Raw genomic sequence first — 19332 nt, 5'->3', positions numbered from 1 at the left:
ACAGGTGGTGGAGGCTTTGGGGAAAAGGACCACCCCCCTTTCTGGGAAGGGCCAGAGTGTGCCTGGAGACCCTCCAGTGGCCCCCCATCAGGTGCCATCGCCCACCAAGTAGCCTTTATAAATACCCTCCCTGTCCTGTCCCTGTCTAGGAATGATCTCCCCGCCCACCCCCCCCCCAACCCCAGGCGGATTAGATGCAACGTCATTTGGCTCACAGGGCCCCTCTCTGTTCCCAACCCCACTGAGCTCCTCCCCAGAGAGAAAGGCCCCTCAGTCTATCAGCAGTGTTCTTCTCTCAGCTCCCATCCGCTCTCTGCTCCTCTTCACTGCTCCTCCCCTGCCCGCTCCTCCCCCTCCTCCTCCTCCCCCTCCCTCTCCTCCTCCTCCTCCTGCCAGCCACTAGCACTGTCTTTTCTACTTCCTTCTCTCACTTTCTTCACCTACAGCCTCCTTCACCTACATCTTCCCTGCTCCTTGTCTATCCTTCTTTCCTTTGAAAAAAAAAAAAAGTTGTTTTTTTTTTTTAATTTTTAAGTAATCTCTACACCCAACATGGGGTTCGAACTCACACCCCCTAGATCAGATGTCACAGGCTCTACTGACTGAGCCGGCCAGGCACCCCACCCTCCTTTCCTTTGGATCAGAATCCGTCTTTCCTACCGCAACCTTGAGCAGAGGCCGTGATATGCCCCACCTCGGCCTCACCTGGGGGCTGGACAGTGCCTTGCCAAGACCCCAGATTGCCGCCAGAGACCCACCCCCACCCCGACTCTTGCTTAAGGCTTCCTGAGGCTTGACACTGGGAAGGAGAACTTTGGCACAATTACCCCTGGACTCCAGGGGCAGAGGGGCCCCCAGGGCAGAAAAGGGGGCCATTCTATTCCCAGTGGCTAGCAAAGGTAGGGGCCGGGAGCAGAGGGGAAAGGCAGGATGATGGCTCAGAGTCAGGTCTCCTGGGTCCTGGGAACCCAGGCCAGCCTCTGAGTCGCTGTCCAGCCCAGGCCCTTCCTGAGTCCGAATTTCCACACATCCCGGGCCAGCCGGAGCATGGCATTCCTCAAGCTCTTTGCTCACTCATGTGTCTCAGTCCTGGGATTGGGGTGGGCCCTGCCAGAGGGTGTCAGGGGGAACCCTCTGATTCAGGGGCTGGGGGCAGGCTCCGGGGCCGTTCTGAGACCTGGAGGGGAAACAGAAGGAAGGACCCTTTCCTCACCAGACCAGTGCCTCCCAGAGGTCTTCCCCCGACCCATCACCTGCTGCAGGGAGGCCCTTGGAGGAGGTATGAGATCGGGGTAGGGCTACATGAGAAGAACTTGGGGAGCTCCAATTTAATATCCCTTAAGCCCAAATCGAAGTCCCTTTGCTCATTTACTTTACTCCATTCTTCATCAACCAACAAACATGCTTTATGTTAGGCAAAGACAAACTTGACCTCAGTCTCAAGGAGCCCGTGGTTGGGGGAGGAGGGCTAGTATGCAGAAGAAAGTCACAGCACAGAAGGACTGACACGGAGAGGTGGAGGGAGCAGGGCACAGGCCCTAGGGAGGCCCTAGGACAGTATTAGCACAGAGCGTTGAGGGTGGCCTGAATGTTAATAGAAGGACATTCAAAGCAGGGGGGACGGCAGGGGCAAGAGCCTGAGGGTGTGGAAGAATATGGCAAGTCCCTGGGGATCGGAGTGGTTTGGTGTGGCTAAAGCCAGGGTGACGGTGGAGATGTGGCTGGAGGGTGCATGGGAGCCTTCCCAGCTCCTCTTACGTCTTCCTTCCCCTGTCCCCTGTTCCCCTTCCCCCCTCCTCTGATCCCTCCACCTCAGGCTGGGCCTCTAAAGAGCTCCCCTTCGGTGGCACTCCCCCCATGTGCCAGGCACCCCGCTGAAGTAATCATCACCTCATACAGCCATCACTTATGTAATAATCTGAAATAATAACCTCATTTTATAGGTGAAATAAGCTCAGGGAGGCTGGACAGCTCGCCCAGGGCCACACGTGTGCCTAGGACATCAGAGCCAAAATTTCCACCTAGGCCAACCTGCCTCTAGGCCTCTGTTGGGGCCCCACTGTGGGGCAAGTCTGCTTCCCTTAGGATCCAGGGCGGGGATGGGCTCAGCCTGTTCTCTGGCTTCAGGTCCCAGAGGTGGGCCTAGCACAGAACAGGACTACCTGTCCTTTAACAGAGGAGGGAAAAGCCCCCACCGGCTCACCTGAATCAGGGAGTCTGCGGGGCTCAGAGATCCCTGGGAGCAGGACACGGACTCACTGGACAGAGAGGTCCAAGGCTTCCTCTTCACTGCTCCAGGAGCAGGATGAGGAAGGGGACAAAAATCCAAGGTCAGATTTGAGGCGTCCAAAGGGGGTGTAAACTTTGGGGAGGGAAATCGAGGCAATGGAAGCAGCGGGGCTGTCCTTACCGGCGTCCGCGTCTCCAGGGAGCCCGTCGCTGCCCACGGAGGCTGGCCGCCTCGAGGCCTCCGAGAAGCTGTGGGGACGCTGCGGGCCGGAGCCGCGGGTACCTCGGCCCTTCCCTCCTGGAGCCTGCTGGGGGACAGTACCGAAGGGCTGCGACCGCAGGGGACCCCCCAGGCTAGACGCGCGGAGGTCCCGGGTCCCAGGGAGGCAGGGGGCTGCGACTGGGGCAGGCGTGTCGGAAAGGTCGGTGATTGGCTGAGCCTCACCAGGGACGCTTGTGATTGGTCCCGGAGAACTCACCGGGGGCAGATCCCTGGCGCCGGGCTTCCCGTCCGTGGGGCCCACGTGCACCAGGTGGTTGAAGTTGGAGGGCGGCGAGATGAGCTTGGAGCGCACAAAGGGGTCCTTCAGCAACTCCCTGCGGGCGGAGGGAGAGTAGGGGCGGCGGCGAAGGGGACGCCTCCCCCGCCCTCTCCCGACACGGACACGCCCCCGTGCTTCGCCCCGTCCCCAGCTCGCGAGCCCCAGCCCCGCCGGCGCGCCGCGCACGCGCACCTGCGCCGCTGCTGCCGCTGCTCCTCCGACACGCGGAAGAAGAAGTGGCGCTTGCTCTTGGTGCGGAACAGCTGGCGCCGGCTGTTGTCAGTGAGGTCGGGGATGTCGAACTCGTCCTTCTCTGTGGGAGCAGCCGAGAGCCGGACGGTGCTCACAAGGCCCCAGGGTCCCCGTCAGCTGGAGCTCAGGGTCACACATGCACCCGCGAACGCGCGCACACTCCGTACTCTCGTGCCCACGCACTTCCTACCTGCCAGCCGGTTCCTGAGGTAGGTCAGGCGGACCTTCTCCGTGCCAAAGAGGAACAGGGAGCCCTCTGGGTTTAGGGGTCGCACCTGAGGCGGCAGGCACGGAGGTCAGCCGCGCTGCTCGACTGCACCCCCAGTCCAGGGCCGGGGGATCTGGGCAGGCCCTCACCTTCTTGAGTGGCACCGTCTGGACCCATTCTGCTTTCCTTACGTCAAACACGTCGATGGAATTCTCGCTGAACACTGTCAGGTAGGGGGCTGCATAACCTGCAGGGCAGGACACTGTGATGTGCAGCCCCTGGCAAGTCAGGCACCTCCGCGGGCTTGTTTCCTCCTCCGTGTCACGGAAACACCCTGTGCCCAGCCACAGCACAGTAACTTCCACGCCCACCCAGAGGACCTTCTTCTGAAGACTCCAGGTTGCCCCACCCAACCTCCGCAACAAATCAGAGATCACAGTCCCGGAGCACTCGCATGCCGGGCATAGTTGTAGTCACTTGGCGTATTTTTTCCCCTTTATTTCTCAAACAACTCTGGGCGGGTAGGACCATCATCCCTAACTTACAGATGATGGAATGTAACCCCAGAGCTAAGTAATGGGCAAGGTCACCCAGTGATGAGCGAGAGCTGGGAACTGGCCCCGGGGCAGTCTGATTCCCACTCCCACCGACTGCGTCTGCGCTACGCCCAATCCACAGGCCCAACGCCAGAAGAGCCGCGGGTCACGAAGGGAGCCCGGTCCCCGTCTGCCAGCACGCCACCACACCAGTTACCTGTGAATGTGTTGGTTTCCCTCACTGCCCTGTTCGTTCGTTCGTTCATTTACTCATTCATTCCCCCAAACATTCGTAGCCCCTAGGGTGTGCTTCCCCGGGCTGGGTGCAGGATGTGATGAAGAAACTAGGCCCAGCCCATTCTGCAGTCTCCCCCCGCCCCGGTACCAAGCCAGTCATTATAGGAAGGTGCTAAGAGCAGCAGGGCAGAGGTCTGAACACAGAGGTGGGGGAGCAAAGAGGAACAAAGGGCCAGGGATGGGGGGGAAGGCGGGGTAAGGAGCATGAAAGCAGTAATGACGATGACAGAAATCATGGTGGTCATTTATGGAGAGCCTTCCAACTCCAGGCCTTGAGGCGGCATTGGGGCTGGACGTGATTAAGAGTTTGCCAGGTATAAAAAGGACAGTTTAGGCTGGGGGAGGAGCATGAGCAGGGTGTGGTCAGGCGGGAGGACCCTGTCTTCCTCTGACACGTGTGACACACCGTAGGTGCCAGGCCCCGCCCAAGCTGGCCCCCCACAGGCCTTACCCCAGCCCGTGGGCACCGCCGGCCACAGCAACTCAGGGACGCGGGACTTGCGGCCGGCGCTGTCCACGTAGACCCCGGCCGTGGCGAACAGCAGCAGGAACTCACTAAGGCTGAGCTCCACGGCGCCCAGCGCCTCGCCCAGGCCCCCGCGGGATGGTGACAGCTCCTCGGGCACCAGACTGGCCCCTAGGGCCAAGGGAGCGGCCTCGTTGAGCAGCGGGTAGAGTGCGAAGGTCCCGGCTGCTCCCACGCACAGCCGGTCGCCCAGCAGCCCCAGGCTCTGCACGGGTGCCGGTGCCTGAAGCTCACGGATGCGGCGCTGCCAGGGCCCCGGGCCCGGGCCCAGCTGGTAGCAGAGCACCTGGCGCTTGACGGCTACGCAGAGCACGGGCGTGCGGGCCTGCAGGATGCACCCGGCTGCCAGCACCTGGCAGCCTCGAGACTCGGGGATCTTGGCACCCGCCACCTCCGCGCTCTCCAGCTTGGCAAGGGCGAAGAGGCGCACGCTGGGGCCACGGCCGCACAGCACAACCAGAAGGCCCGCGGTGGGGCTCACGGCCAGCCGCTGAACCCGCCGGCACTCGCCCACCTGGAAGATGTCTTCGGGGTCGGCGAGGGAGGGCGTCACCAGCAGGGTGAACAACAGCCCCGTGCCCATCCTCCTCTCTCCCCCCCCGGGGCTGACCCCCACCCGGGTCCACCCTGGCCCGTACCGTTGCTGTGCAGGTGGATCACAAACAGCCCCTCCTCGGTGCCCAGAGCAAGCCGTTCCTGGTCTAGTAGAGGGAGGGAGAGAATCAGGGGTCGGGGAGGTCATCTGGCAGCCGGAGACCAGGCAGTCCGCCTGTCCTTGCCGAGCCTCAGTTTCTCCTGAGGACACAGGGATGGCCATCCCACTGTCCCTGCATCCCTGGCCGCTTCTCTCTCAAAGTCTGGGCTGGCTCTAATGGGGAAGGCCCACAGGTGAGAGGCCCCCACCCTGAGTTGTGGGCTTCGGGGTAAGTCGTGTCACCGCTCAGAGCCTTGGCTTCTCCTCGCGTAACGTGGGGACAGTAATGGTTCTTTTCTCCCAGAGCTGCTCTGAGGCTGAAGCAATGCAGGGTGAGTGTTCGGCTCACCGCGGTCCCTGCTCAATAAATGCCCTCGTCCCCCCCAGCTCCCGACTGACACAGAGGACCTGAGGAGCCACACGGTCTCTCCTGGGGCTCCCACTCTGAGTGCAGGGGGAGGCCCCAGCTCTCCAGGGCAGGCGCTGGCTCGGGGCTCCGGCCACTGCCAGGGGAAGCCAGGAGGCACTGCTCCCTCACTTCTCCGGCTGTCACCACGGAGGTCTCCCCAGAGGAGACCGCGTGAGGCTCGGCTGCTTCCAGGCTCCCTGTGGCCACCCCGCTGCCGGTAAGAGCACCAGGACTGGAACCCTCCTCTGTCTCTTGCTAGAGCCTTTGCTCTTTTCAACTCACTCAAGACTTATTTAGAAAAAGCAGAATCTGAGGCACAGAGAAATGGAGTGGCAGAAGCCAAGCCCCCCGCCCCCTAGCTAAGGCTGCCCACAGAACCACGCCCAGGGCGATGCCCCCCTCGGCATGTGGCTCACCGATGATGGCGGCGCAGAGCGTGTGGGGCAGCAGGGGCAGCCCGTTGTCATAGGCTTCCTTGAGCGTGTACACAGGCCGAGGCCTTGGCCGCGTGTCCAGAAGCAGCCGCTGCAGCTCGCCCAGCACCTGCAGCCAGCGCTCCCGCTCAGCCTCACTCTCTGCCAGCAGCAACACGTTGCACATGGCAGGGGGCACCGTCAGCTGGGAGGCCGTCACCTGTGGGCAGGGACTCAGGCTGGAGGGCTGTGGGCCGAGAGCCAGACATCCCCCTCCTGCTCTCCACCGGATGATGCTTGTTCGCACCAACGTGAGCTGCTGGGCACAGCGCTAGGAGCCATCTTACAGCGGGTGATAAGCCAGACGGAGCAGGGTGGTCAGACAGGCCCCGAACCAGTGCCGTGGCGGGAGAAGGACGGGGCATCCCCAACCCGGGCCAAGAGTAAAAGATGGCCCCCCCAGGGGAAGAGACATTTCTGCCAGTGCCCCAGGGATGAGGGGAGTCACCAGGAATGATCCAGGTCGGGGAGAAGCTTGGGGGCTGGCCTGGGCTGCACAGCAGAAACAGGATGTGAGGGGCCATGGTTACAGGGCACTTTGGGAACTGGAGAAAGCAAGGTGTGTCCAGAGCAGAAAGAGGCTCAGGGTCAGAAATGTGAGGCCTCAAGGCCACAGTCAGGAGCACCCTGAGGGTGATGGGAAGCCACGGAAGGGCCCTAGGCCAGCGGGATCGGGCAGCTTCGCGTGCAGAAAGTGCACCACGCTGTGGGATGGAGGCAACCACGGCCGTCCCTGTGGAGGTGACGGAGGTGGCATATGTGTGTGTGTGAAGAGGGCAGCCACGGAGAAGGAGACAGAAAGAAGGGGCTGCAGTAGGGCCACACAGAGGCGGACTCACCCTAAAGATGCGTGGCAGGTCCCGGGACTGGGCATGAATAACATCAGAGGCCAGGACGGGGGTGGCTGAGAACTGAGGGTCCCTGGGAGGTCCATGGAGCTGGTCAGAGGTCACATTTCCCCTGGCTGCCTCCCTCCCCCAGACCCGCATCCCTCGTCCCCGGCCACTGCCTGGCACCCACCTCAGATCCAGCGCCTGTAGGAGGGCCCCGCTGGCCGGGCTGAGCCGTGGATCAGGGGCGTCAAACAGCAGCAGGCGGGAGTCACTGAGGGCGGCGAACACCCGCTGCCAGCCCCGCCGGACCCCCGAGGGCCGTGGCACCTGTGGGAAAGGCAGGCATGGGGGGGGGCCTGCCGGGCTCTCGGCCCGCCCACGCCAGCCTCCCCCTCCCCAGCCCCAGCTCACCGACAGGAAGCCCTCGTAGGCCGTGCCTGTGCCCGTTTCGGGGTGCACTCCCAGGGCCGTGCGGAGGAGGTCAGGGGGCACGGGGCAGGGCGGGGCCTGGGGGGCACAGGCCGAGTGACAGAAGTAACCACAGGCTGTGGAGAAAGCAGGAAAGGCAGATGGTGTGAGGCTGGGTGGGGACAGCCTGGAACCAGGACTCGGGTTCCCGCCTCCATGAGGCTGTGGTGACTCCTGGACTATCACCAATTCCCCGTCAAGTGAGAAAAAAACCACAAAAATTGAGCAACGGGAGATGAGGCCCAGACCAAGAGGAAGGCTTGCATGTGCCAGGATCCGGGCCATTCATTCCGTCCTCCAGGGGACTGGGTGCTGGCACATGGGAGGCAGGCGTGCGGGTGGAGTGGGGGTGGGGGGTCTCACCGTCACAGCCCAGGCCCTGGCGGCCCAGGCCCAGCATCAGCGAGGTGCAGCGGAGACACTTGGTGGGGGATGGGAAGCTCCGGGGCCGCAGTGAGTGTGAGCCGGGCTGGGGACAGGGGGACACGCTCGTTACCCATGCCTGACCACGGCCTCCCAGGGCCCTGCATCCAACCCCCGAGGCCACCCTGAAGTGTCAGGTGGGACCAGAGAATGAGCCAGTGGCAGTGTGAACCCAGCCCCAGTGAGTCTGTCACAGCACTCAGACTCATTGCCACTGCTGCTGTCCCCAGGGTGGTCTGCCAGCCATGACTAATGCACGTAGAGGGACTCAAGCAGGTCCTTGGAGACCCAGCAGAATGGCTGGGTACCCCCACCCCGCCCCGCCCCTCTAGGTGCGGACCTTTGCGGGAGGAACTTCTGTAGGGGTGGTGACAGCAGCGGGCGCTCTGGGGAACACAGCCTGCAGGGGGGGGAGGGGCAAGCAAACGGGTGAGGGGGGCACAGGCAGAAGGCGGGGCCCGGCCCCCCAAATGCGGGACTCCCGCCCGTCCTCACCCCCAGACGCAGGCTGCGGCGGCCCTCTGGCTTCAGCTCGGGCTCCATACCGGGCCTCAGGGCCTCTCCTGAGATGCCAGGATCCTTGGTGGAATCCTTCTGGGGATTGAGGATAAGGGTGGAAATCAAGGCCCCTGGCTTCTGTCCGGGACTCCTCCCAACCAGCCCCTGCAGGCCCTCTTACCTCTGAGCTCCGGAGGGACAGGAAGGGAATCAGGGAATTTGAGGGCTTAGTGTCTACAAACAGAGAGCACGGGTCACCGGGGTTGGGGGTCCCTGGCCCAGCCCTAACGCTTGTTCCTGGGGAACTGGGGGCCGGCAGGAGCCTCCGTTTCCACCTCAGTAAAATGGAGAAATGACAGCAGGCCCCGGTGGGTACGCATACAGCGGGTGCTCAGTAAGCGCTGGGCGACAGAGAGCCACGGACTCTCATCTCCACGGTCCCGTGAGGCTGGCGGGGGACCCCCCGGGGAACCCTGAGGCTCGAGTGGGGGACTTGCGCCAGGACGGGCATGCAGATGGCCACTTACCCGCCGGCCCACGGGCCTGCAGTTCTTCCCGCAGCGCGGCCAGCTCCTGCCGCAGGCCCCGGCTCTGCTGCTCGGCCTCCTGCAGACGGCTGCGGGGCGGGGACGGGACCGGTTGAGGGCTTGGCACGGGCCGCCTCGCGGGTCCCACGCCCCTTCGTGCAGCGCCTGGCCCGGGCCTCACCTGTCGGCCTGCCGCTGGGCCTCCTGCACCTGCGTCAGCTGCTCCTGCAGGCTCTGCTTGGCCCGGATCTCGGCCTCCAGCGCCGACTGCAGCTCCAGCCTGGCCGAGGCCTCCATCTTCTGTAGCCGCCGTGCCTTCCACTGGTGGTCCTGGCGGCCAGGGGGCGCCCGCGTGAGATGCCCCCGGGTCCGGGGCGGGGATGGGGCGCCCGGCAGCCTCAGAGGCCTCTCCCGCCAGACTGTCCACACCACCCGGCCAGACTCAAGATCCTAGACTGGCCCCTGACCCCGCTGTGAGCTCAGGCGAGTCACTGATCTTCCGTGGACTCAGCGTCCCCACCTGCCACGTGAGGCTGCTGCCAGCCCCTCCCCCGGGGCTCTTCCGGGGCTCACCAGCGGCCGGGTGGGGGGCGTCTGGGTGCCCACGTTCCGCAGGGACTCCAGCTCCTCGGCCATCTTGGTGGCCAGGGCCTGCAGGTAGCCTCTTGAGACCTTCTCATCGTTCACCCTGGTTGGGAAGGGGGCTCCGGGTCACGGCCTGAGCCCTCAGCCTCGCCTGGGCCCAGCCCCTCCCCGCCAGCCCCCGGGCACCCACCAGCTGAGGATGTCGGCAATCTGGGCCTCCCAGTTGCTCTCCGTCTGCCTCCGTTCACCCTCCAGCTGCTGCTTGCTCTGCTGCTCCCTCTCCAGCTCCTCTACCAGCTGGGGCCCGGGAGCAAGATGGGTCAGCCCCCGGGGGCCCGGCACCCCCGAGCCCCGCCCGCGTCCACCCCCGTTCACCCGCCATGGCTCGCCGGCCACCTGCGGGTGCCGCGGGGCTGGGGACACAGCCTGCTCGGAGACCCTGGCGGCTCCCCACATCCGTCCCACTGCCCGTCGGTCCGTCTGCCCTCCGTCTGCCGTGCTCACCCGCTCCTGCTCCAGGCTCAGCCGCTGGTTCTCTTCTTGGAGCCGGCACAGGGCCTCCTCCTTCCCACTCAGCCTGGGGAAGAGCGAGTGACGGGACGGCCCCCGGCTCAGGCCCCCGTCCCGCACCCCGCCCGGGCCGCCCGGCTCACCCGTGGCCACGGGCCTGCTCCAGCTGCACACGCAGGGCGGCCACCTCCTTCCTCAGCTGCGCTTCCTGAGGCCCGCCCTCGGGCAGCCCCGTGCCGTTGGTCTCAGAGGCGGCGTGGATGGTCTTGAGGGACACGGAGAGGGGTCAGGGCAGGGGCCTGAGAAGCTGTGGCCCACTCTACCCCCGGGACAAAGGCCTGGCCCTGAGAGCCCGGAGGAGGTCAGGCCAAGGGAAGCGCCACTTGGAAGGGGGTGAGACCTCACTACCTTGACCCTCAAAGATTCCTTCTCAATGCTTCGCTCCCGCTGTCTCTGGAGCTGTGTCACCTCCCGGCACAGGGTGGCCACCTGGGCCTGCAGCTGTGACGAGGTGCAGAGGTGGCCGCTGCTGACTTTGTCCATCCCACCCCTCTGCCCGCCTCGCTACAGACTCTCGGGCCCCACCAGGCACAGCGGGAACGCAGGCAGGGGAGCTCCGGCCCGGCCCACCCTACCGTCATCCGCTCGCACAGGCCTCAGCCAGCCCCAGTGGAGGCGCAGAGGCACGTGGTGTGGCCAGCATTGAGCACTGGGCTCCCTGGGCCCCCAACGGCCACACTGGAGTTCACAGGGGGCAGTGCTCTCCTGCCGTCCCCGCCCATCCCCATCACTCACCCTCCTGCTGGTATCCTGGGCTTCCTCCAGCCGGGAGCTCAGAGCCTGGGTCTGGCTGGCCGTGGCTGCCTCTCTCTCCTGGGCCTCCCGCAGCCTCTGGAGCAGCTCCTCCTGCCGCTCCTGGGCTCTGCATAGTTCCCCTGCCTGGGCCTGCAGCCCTGCCTGAGCCTCGGCCAGCTCCTGGGGGGGGTCGGAGGGCAAGGCCTGGCGTCAGGGCACGGACCTCCTCACCGTGGAGCCCTGGGCCGCTCAGCCACCCCACCAGGCCCTCACCCGGAGGAGCCGGTCTCTCTCCCGCCGTAGGTCCGAGTCCCGGCCTGGGCTACCACCGTCCGTCTGGGATAAGGAAGCCTTGCTGCCCCTCGGCGTCTCTGCCAGGAATTGTCACTGAGGCCCACGTGCACTGACGGCCTCAGCCAGGCACTCCGCGTGCGGCATCTCCCACAGCCCTCACCACAGCCCGGGGAGCGGGTCTCCTTGGCTCACTTTCTATGTGCAGGCTCGGAGAGTTTAAGGTGCTTCCCTAAGATCACACCTCATCCACGGAGTAGGGCCAGGACTGGAACCCGGGTTGGATACAGGTGTGCTGGGAAAGCAGCTCAGCCTCTGGGGGGAGGGGCCGGGGGGAGGGGGGGGGGGACGGGGTGGCGTGGGGGGCCGGGTACCTGACAGCCTGTGCCGCAGAGTCTGCACTTCCTTCTGTAGCCGCTCCAGCTCCCGATGGTCTGAGGACACCTGCAGGGCCTCTGCGGGCGGGGTGGGGGGGCACCCATAGGTGAGTAGCTAGTCCTGGGTCAGACCCACCCCACCCTGCTCCAGCTGGTTCCCGGTACCTTGGAGCTTCCGGCTCAGCTCCGTCTTCTCCTGCTCCAGACAACGGAGCTTCCGCTCTAGGGCAGGCAGCTGCTCAGAGCTGCTCTCAGGGCCCGGACTGGGGAGAGCAGGGCCACACATGTTGGCGGAAACCCCACCCCCCGCCCCCCGAAGGCTCCTCCGTCCTCCTGCGTCGGTCATTCATTCATCCAAGAAACACCCACCGTGCCCCAGCTCTGTACCCAGCCCTGGGCTCTGTGGTGGAAGAAACGAACCGGACCAGGCCCTGCCCCCGGAATACCTGTGGGCAGCGCCCCAAGGCCCCCCCAGACCTAGGTTCAAGCCCTGGCCCTTCTAAGCTGTGAACCTGACATATCTGAGCCTCAGTTTCCTCACAGGAAATTGGAGGTGATAACAGGCCCTCTTCCAAGGACAGTGAAGAGAACTTAGCGATTTGGGCCAGCTGCCCCCGTGCCTGGCACACGGTGGGTGCTCAGAGTGCAGGTCAAGACACATTTGCTTCCACCTCAGAACACCTCCTCACCTAAGACCTCGCTGCGGTCTCAGGCCAGCCCCTCAAATGGAACTAGATCATCCCACCCATTTTACAGAGGCATAGAGTGTGGCTGGGGGGCTGGGAGGGGCCCTTTCAACTCCAGGCCTCTGGTTCCAAGTTCATGATGCTCTCAGCCTGCTGTAGAGGGTACTCTAAGGGCCAAATGCAGGACAGGTCCCACAGGGGGCATAGGCATGGCTTCGCCACAATTTCAGGACACGGGGGCTGTCTTCCTGAGGACTCAGAGCACATTTCCTGAGCACCTGTCACATCCAGGCAACAGGCAGGCCACTCAGCCCCTTTCCCAGGGTCCCAGTGGGCTACCCGCCCAAGGTTCCAGGCCAGGCAGCCCCCAGCCTCCTACTAGGTACGCGAGGACTAGACTCACCTGCCCGAAGTGTAGGTGAAACCCACAAATGGCAGGTGGTGGCCCGAGAAGGCCCCGTGGGAGGGTGGGGGCAGGGTCCCCTGCAGAAGGAGGGGAAGGAGCGTCAGACTCAACAGGCATAGCTCCTGGCTGAGGCTCAAGACCCAGGAGACTCCCCGGGACTGGGGGTGCCAACCTCTACCTGCTAAGAATGGAACCGAGGTGGGTGACGCGGCCCCCACCTAAACAGACTACAACTCCCATGAGCCCTTGCAGCCATGGCCTCCCAGGTGCTACCAGGAGTCTCCTTGGAAGACTTCTGGCTCACAGAATGACACTCGAGGTCAAACGACCTTCACCTGTCACAACCCACCTCTGAAGAGGTGAACTGGCCCAGGTGAACCACAATTCCCATGAGCCTCTGGGGTGTGAAGGCGTCATCCTAGGCCCAGCAACCGCTCTGGAGAACCTCTGGGGGTTTCCCACAGCCAGCAAGGGGCAGGCAGTTTTCCTCCTGCAGCGGGGCCCAAACTCACTGGATGGTTGAGAGTGTCATCGTCCACATCGAAGTTGGAGGTGTCCACAGGCCCGCGAAGCTCAGGGATGTAGGGGGCAGTGCTGGTTGCCAGCCGCTCCCAGTCCACGCCTTCAAAGAAGGGGTGGTTCCGGAAGTCATCCAGCCCCCCGCGGCCCAGGCGCTCCTCCTGGCGGCACAGCAATTGGCGGATCAGGTCTTGGGCGCTGGCCGGCACGTCAGGTGCATCCGCGGGAAACTGCAGGTGGTCCTGTAGGTGGGGGGGGGGGGTGGGGTGGAGGGGTGCAGGTGGGTGTACAGGATCCCACCCCCACCTGCGGGCATACCAACCGCGCGGACTCAGGACTCTGCTGCCCTCCCAGAACCCCAGAGCCTGGCGGCCAGACCTCATGGTTCATGATCTTGCCGTAGGTTTCCACCAGGGATTCAGCATAGAAGGGCGTCTCCCCGAAGAGCAGCTCATAGGCACAGACTCCCAGTGACCACCAGTCGCACTGTGGGCCATAGTGGCCCTTGCCCTCCTCCATGGCTTGCAGGATCTCGGGGGAGATGTAGTCTGGTGTCCCTACTGCCACTGACGAATCCACCTAGGAGTGGGGGAGCCACGAGAACAACCTTGGGCTTGGCTAGAGCTGACGGCCCCTCACCACAGGCCCAAGCCTGGGCCTGACACCCCAACTCTCTAAGGCTTAGCTGGCCCGGTGACCCCACTTGGGGCCTAGACCCAGGCCTTCTTCCTTCCAGCCCTGGGAACTCTCCAGGCCGGGTGTCCCCAGCCCTTGCTCTGGGGTCTTACCATGCCATTGTTGTTGAGACGTAGACAGGAGCCGAAGTCAGCCAAGCGGATGTGCCCGTTCATGTCCAACAGGACATTGTCCGGCTTGACATCCCTGAGGGAGCACAGGGAGAGAGCGGGGCTTGACCTGTGTGTGTAGATGTGTGTTCTGGCACATTCCGGGGTATGAGTGCATGGGCGCATGCACACACCAGCGTGTATATTGTCACACGGGTTCCTGCGAGTCCACAAGACCAGTGTGTGTGCATGTACATGGGAGGGGGAAGGCTGGTGGCCAGGCCTCCTGGGTGCCAAGAGGGAAAAAGGTGGTTAGTGGAGAAAAGGGACCCATAAGGATGAGCCACGGAGGCAGCAGCGTATGTCGTGGGGGACACAGGAGTCAGACTTGCCTGGTGCAAACCACGACCCGGGCGCCCACCGGCTGGCTCACCTCAAGCCAGGTGCTTACCTGTGCTAACCCTGACTTTCTCATCTGTAAAGTGGGGACAAGAGCAGTGCCCATCACGTGAGGTTTTTGGCCTGAGGATTCAAAGGCATCGTGCACATGAAGCACCCAGCATAGGGCTTGGTGAGTGTGCTCAACAACTCTCAGCTGTCTCTAGAGCTTTCCCCAGGGGCTGGTCGGGGCAGCAGGGGCTTCGGGGGCCTCACCTGTGCACGTAGCCCAGCTGGTGCAGAGAGTGGATGGCCAGCACCATCTCAGCCAGGTAGAACTGGGCCAGCTCGGGCGGAAGGCGGTCCTCAAAGCGGCTCAAAAGAGTGAGGAGGTCCCCACCGGCATAGTAGTCCATCACCAGGTACTGGATGGGATTGGGGGGGGAGTGGGGGGGGCAAGAATCAGACAGGGAGGAGGGTGGGGGGCATCTGCCCCAGGGCCCTGCCTCCCACCCACCTCCTCGTGGTCCCGAGGGGTTCTGGAAAGACAAGACCATCTCCCAGCAAGCAGCTCTAGGGCAGCTGGCTCCCAGCAGAGCTCAGGCAGGGGCTCCGGGCCCAGCAAGGGGTGGCCAGTGGAAGCCTCTTGGTCCCTGTAGGAAGGGTCTCTCTCTCCTTGGACCCAGCTCCCCTGGCACCCAAGGCCCTCCTCCTTTGCTCCCGGGCAACAGCCCCCACCCTCGCTGAGTATCCTCACCAGGTATTCCTCATCTTGGAAGGCATAATGCAGAGTGGTCACCCAGCGGCTGTCCCCCTTCACCAGAACGTCCCGCTCTTCCCGGAAACAGGCAGTCTGCAGCAGGTTTGGGGAGCGGGGGTGGGATCAGAGCGCAGGAAGCCCTCCTCACCAGCTCAGGGGGTGGAGGAAGACTAGGTAAGTCTAGGAGCTTGGATAGAAGTTGCCCGGGTGAGCCACGGCCTGTGCTTTATGGCTCTGGGCCTCAGTGTTACGGTAAGGAAAATGGGAACTACAGTAGCTTCTAAGAAAGGCTTGTTGTGGGGAAGCAACAGGGGAGGCTGGTGGTTGGATCCTCTCCCGTCCCGGGGGCCAGGCCGGCCCCTTCCCCAGCATGCCCTGCACGCCCCACTGGCAGCACACCCTCCCCCCCCCACCCACTCGTAGGGTGCGCAAGTCCCATCGGACCCCACACTGACCTCGGCCCTCTTCAGCATCTCCCACTTGTGCAGCATCTTCATGGCAAAAATCTGCCCACTGTCCCTCTGCCTCACCACGGCGACCTGAGGCCACAGGGGGCACCGGGGTCAGCTCTGCCTGGGTGCGAACCCCCTCCTCCCACCTACCCCGTGCCTTTTGCTCACCTCCCCGAAGGCCCCTCGGCCGATCACCTTCAAGATCTCAAAGTCATCTCTCTGTAGCCTCAGCTCTTTCACCTTCGTTACGAAGGGGCCGGCTGAGGGGACACAGAGTGGGGCTCAGGGAACCTACAGGGAGGCCCCAGTTCCCTCTCTTACCTGGGGAAAAGCGGGAGCCGCAACCCCCACCGGGGGCAGGGGCGGCCTCTGGCCAAGGGGCTGAGAGGGGCTGCAGCCCACTCGGTCATGAGTAGGAAGTGTGGAAGGTGGGGGTCCGGGCTTTGCTGACCACCTGGCCCCCAGGCCTCCCCAAATCAACGGTTCCCTGAACCCCTGTCCCCAGACTCTAGGCGGCCTCATCCCAGGGGCCCATGGAACTGGTAATCCCTCCCTGCCTGCAGGTGGATACTGGCTGACCAGGTCACCCTGGGGAGGAAGGGGATACCATTCCCACCCTCGGCTCCCAGTTCCTGGCGCCTATCAGGACCAGGCCTGGGCCTGTCTTGGGAAACTGGACGGGCAACATTCCTTGTCCCCAGAGAGGCTTCTCTGCCACTGGGGAGCTGTGAGCCCTGGTCTTGGGACCCTGTAGGCACAGAGGTACCTGGCTGGGAGTGAGGCCTGGGGCAGCCCCAGAGGACAGGTCAGATATGGTGCTGCAGGGCCCTGGGAGGACACACTTTGGGCTCCCTGTGTGGGGCTTTCTCAGTCTGGAGGCATAAATAGGTCTGCCTAGCTTCTCACAAGACTCAAGAACAGAGCCAAAAAAACCTTTCCCTGGCGCCTGACGCTGGCACCTGAAGGGGTAAACACTCGAGATCTCCTCCAGGCCTGACCAGCCCAACAACTCTAGGCCCTGCCTCCCTCTCTGGACTTGGCCTTCACCTGGCCAAGAAGCTCTTCTTCTCACAGTCCCTGATACTCCCTTTAGAGGCATCTCCAGCCAGTCCCAGGCCTTTTCCAGGCCTGGAGAAGCCACAGGCCTGGGGGAGGGAACTGGAGTCTGGAAACTTAGGGAGGCAAGAGTGACCAGTAGGGGGGGCGGGGGTAGCCGCAGACTGGCTCTCCGCCTCAGTTTCCCCCTGCCAGCAGGTAAACTCCCTGCCAGCTGGGCGGGTCTGTGGGTGGGACAGAGAGCTGCTCCACAGGTTTATCAGGCAGAACCCCTGCAGCAGGGGTGGTGTGGAAACCTCGTGACAAATTAATTGTCTCTTTCCCAGGTCTGTGTGTGCAGCTGGGGAGCAGCAACCGCGGGCTCCAGGGGGGAACTGAGGCCAGGGTGGCTCCCAATCCGCCAGACGGGAACCAAAACCTGGGGCCTAGAGTCAGGAGGACCCAGGCTCCCGGGACAGGCTGCCCAGTCCCCTCGCCTTGCCGCAAGGAATGGGGGCTCTGGGCAGGAGCAGGGACAAGTTGGAGCAGGGGCAGAGTGAGTCACCGCCCTGCCAGTTACCTCGGGAGATGTCAACAGACAGGCCCCCATGCTGGGGTCCCAGGCAGGGATGCCAGAGGCGGGCAGGGAGGAGCACATGTGTGTGCAAACACACACACACACACACACACACACACACGCACGCGCGCGTAGGCGTCACAGCGGGTGATGACAACACTGTCAGATACACGTGAATAAGATAAGGTGCAGAAGTCCCCGGGGACAGTGGCAGGCACCAGAGGCAGGGGCTTCCTGGCTGCCCTCACCCTGGAGGAGAGGGCTGGGCTGGGGGCCAGCTCACCGGCATGTCTCACGGGCCCCCGACCATGCCGAGGCCAGGCCTTGCACCTGCCCAGAGCTAAGGAGTTCTGGGGATGCTCGTCACCCACTGGGCAAACACCTGCCTCACCCCGCTCTCCAGGCCAGGCCCGTCAGCCCTCCTCCACGGGCTTGGCCAGGCATAACCAGGGAGGCCTGGGGCTGGTGAGGGTGCCCACATTGGGTTGAGGTTTACTCCAGGTCACCACTTCCGGCGACTCGGATGAGTCAACCTGGAAGGGGTGCAGACCCACCCCCAGCCGGCCCCCCCCCCCCCCCGCCCCGGCTTTGGGAAATAGACCTCAGGAAGCCTGGCCAGCGACTCGCACCGACAAAGGGGCTGAGGTTGGTGCCGGTGCCCAGTTTGGGGTGGTCTTGCATGCGGAGACATAGAAGTGTGTGTTTGTGGGAACGTCTGCCACGCGGGCAGTGCGTACGGATCTGTGAGTGGAGGCAGGCAAGTGTATAATGCAATGGCCAGTGTGGCTCCGGTGGTCTTCCGGGTGAAGTGGGGGCTCCCTGGATCTCTCCTTGAGCTGTATGTATCTGCGTGTGTCTGTGTGGTACGTGGGAGACTGAGGAAGCATGCGTGTCGGTGGGTGACACACACAAGGCTCTGCGTGTGTGACTGTTTGTTCTCAAGGGTCATGAGGTATATGACATGTGAGCCAGGAGTCCCTGACGCGACTCTGCAGCACATGTCTGGGGTCTATACTTGGGACCAAGTTTGTGTGTGTCCGTGTAAGTTGTGTGTTGTGCACACACGCCAGGCTCTGTCAGTGGGAAGGAGTGTGCGTGAATCTGAGCGAGGGGAAGGTGCGCAGCTAGCTGGGAGGGCCCAAAGGGGCCGGTGGCACGTGTCGGGGCCGGTGCGGGCTCTGCGCGGGGAACCCGTGGCGGTGAAGCTCCCTGCGGGAGGGTCTGGGGGCGAAGGGCGCGGGGGGCGGGGGTGGGAGAGGGTCCCGGCGCGGTGTCCCCCGGACCACCCCACCTCGGTCCAGCCCGGGCCACTCACCCCAGCTCAGGAACTGCGCCACGTTGCGCTCCCGCCGGAGGGGGGCGCTGCTGAGCTCGTGGTGCAGCCCCAGCAGCAGATCCAGGAGGCCGTCGAGCCCGGGGCCACCGCCGGCCTCACCCCGCGCCAGCTGCTCCAGCGCGCGCAGCCGCCGCTCCATAGCTGCAGCCGGAGCCCCGCACCCGGGCTAGAGCCGGGCCGCCCGCATGCCGGCCCGTCGGTCCGTCCGTCCGTCCGTCCGTCCGTCCGTCCGCGGGTCGTTAGCGCGGCCTCCCCCCACCCCTCCCGCCCTCCCCGCTGTCACCTTCCTTTGCGGCCTCCTGCGCGCCCACACCTGGGCGTCGCGCCCCGCCCTCTGCCCCGCCCCCCCGACGGACGGGCAGGTGAGCGCCGGCCAATGGGAGACGCGACTGGAAGTGAAGGTGGGAGGGCGGAGGCGCGCGGGGGCGGGCCAAACCCTCGGCCAGGAAGTGGGGGGGCGGGTCCCGAAGAGTAAACTGACTGGGCCGGGCCAAGGGGGGTGGTCTCCCCCCCGGGGCCGGGAAGGCTACCTAGGTCTCCGCGTGGCCCCAGAGCCAGCCCTACCGGGCTTTCGCCGGCCCCTAACCTAGGTGGGGGATGCCCGGGGCAGTGCAACTTCCCTCAACCCCCTGGGAAAGGGGGCTGGAGACGCCCGCGACCCCGGAGCCGGATGGGAGTTGTAGTCCCCTCTCTCCCTGGGATGCCGGCCGCGCTTGGCACACACCCTCCCCCAATCCCCTCCGCAAGAGGTAGGGGGGGAACCTCGCTAGTTTCTGATCTCATTTTATTTGTGTCGTTACAGCGGACTAGGGAGGCAAGTAGGCGAGGCAGGGATGGTTACACCCATTTGGCAGATGGACATACTGAGGCTTGGGAAGGACGAAGGTGAATGGAGAAGCCCTGGAGTGGGGCTGGGCTGGCAACT

At 64.1% G+C, this 19332-nt stretch overlaps 1 protein-coding gene across 7 annotated transcripts; it reads right to left on the bottom strand.

Annotated features, from left to right (window-relative positions):
• Positions 1-484: 484 nt before the first annotated feature.
• Positions 485-18715, bottom strand: CDC42BPG (CDC42 binding protein kinase gamma). 7 transcript variants are annotated; one of them, XM_049643268.1, is made up of 37 exons: positions 18387-18715; positions 15628-15719; positions 15463-15546; positions 15005-15100; positions 14524-14672; positions 13873-13966; positions 13463-13663; positions 13078-13326; positions 12563-12642; positions 11639-11736; positions 11471-11551; positions 11079-11176; positions 10806-10985; positions 10419-10511; positions 10154-10275; positions 10005-10077; positions 9691-9797; positions 9489-9603; positions 9097-9245; positions 8916-9004; positions 8570-8622; positions 8386-8484; positions 8231-8290; positions 7831-7936; positions 7411-7544; positions 7187-7326; positions 7006-7087; positions 6110-6326; positions 5229-5291; positions 4516-5115; positions 3381-3478; positions 3214-3298; positions 2964-3084; positions 2709-2826; positions 2411-2537; positions 2204-2289; positions 485-1177 (listed from the first exon to the last, which is right to left on the bottom strand). In XM_049643268.1, the coding sequence occupies exons 1-37, from the start codon at positions 18544-18546 to the stop codon at positions 1121-1123; spliced, it is 4656 nt and encodes a 1551-aa protein (XP_049499225.1). In that variant the 5' UTR covers positions 18547-18715; the 3' UTR covers positions 485-1120. The 7 variants fall into 7 exon arrangements, with proteins under 7 accessions (XP_049499225.1, XP_049499227.1, XP_049499230.1 ...); XM_049643270.1 differs by having other exon boundaries at positions 2411-2534; XM_049643273.1 differs by having other exon boundaries at positions 8386-8481.
• Between the last annotated feature and the right edge of the window lie 617 nt (positions 18716-19332).

The sequence above is a fragment of the Panthera uncia genome, chromosome D1 (assembly GCF_023721935.1).
Source record: "Panthera uncia isolate 11264 chromosome D1, Puncia_PCG_1.0, whole genome shotgun sequence".
Classification (NCBI taxonomy): Eukaryota; Metazoa; Chordata; class Mammalia; order Carnivora; family Felidae; genus Panthera; species Panthera uncia.
This window is presented reverse-complemented; position numbering and strand designations above follow the sequence as displayed.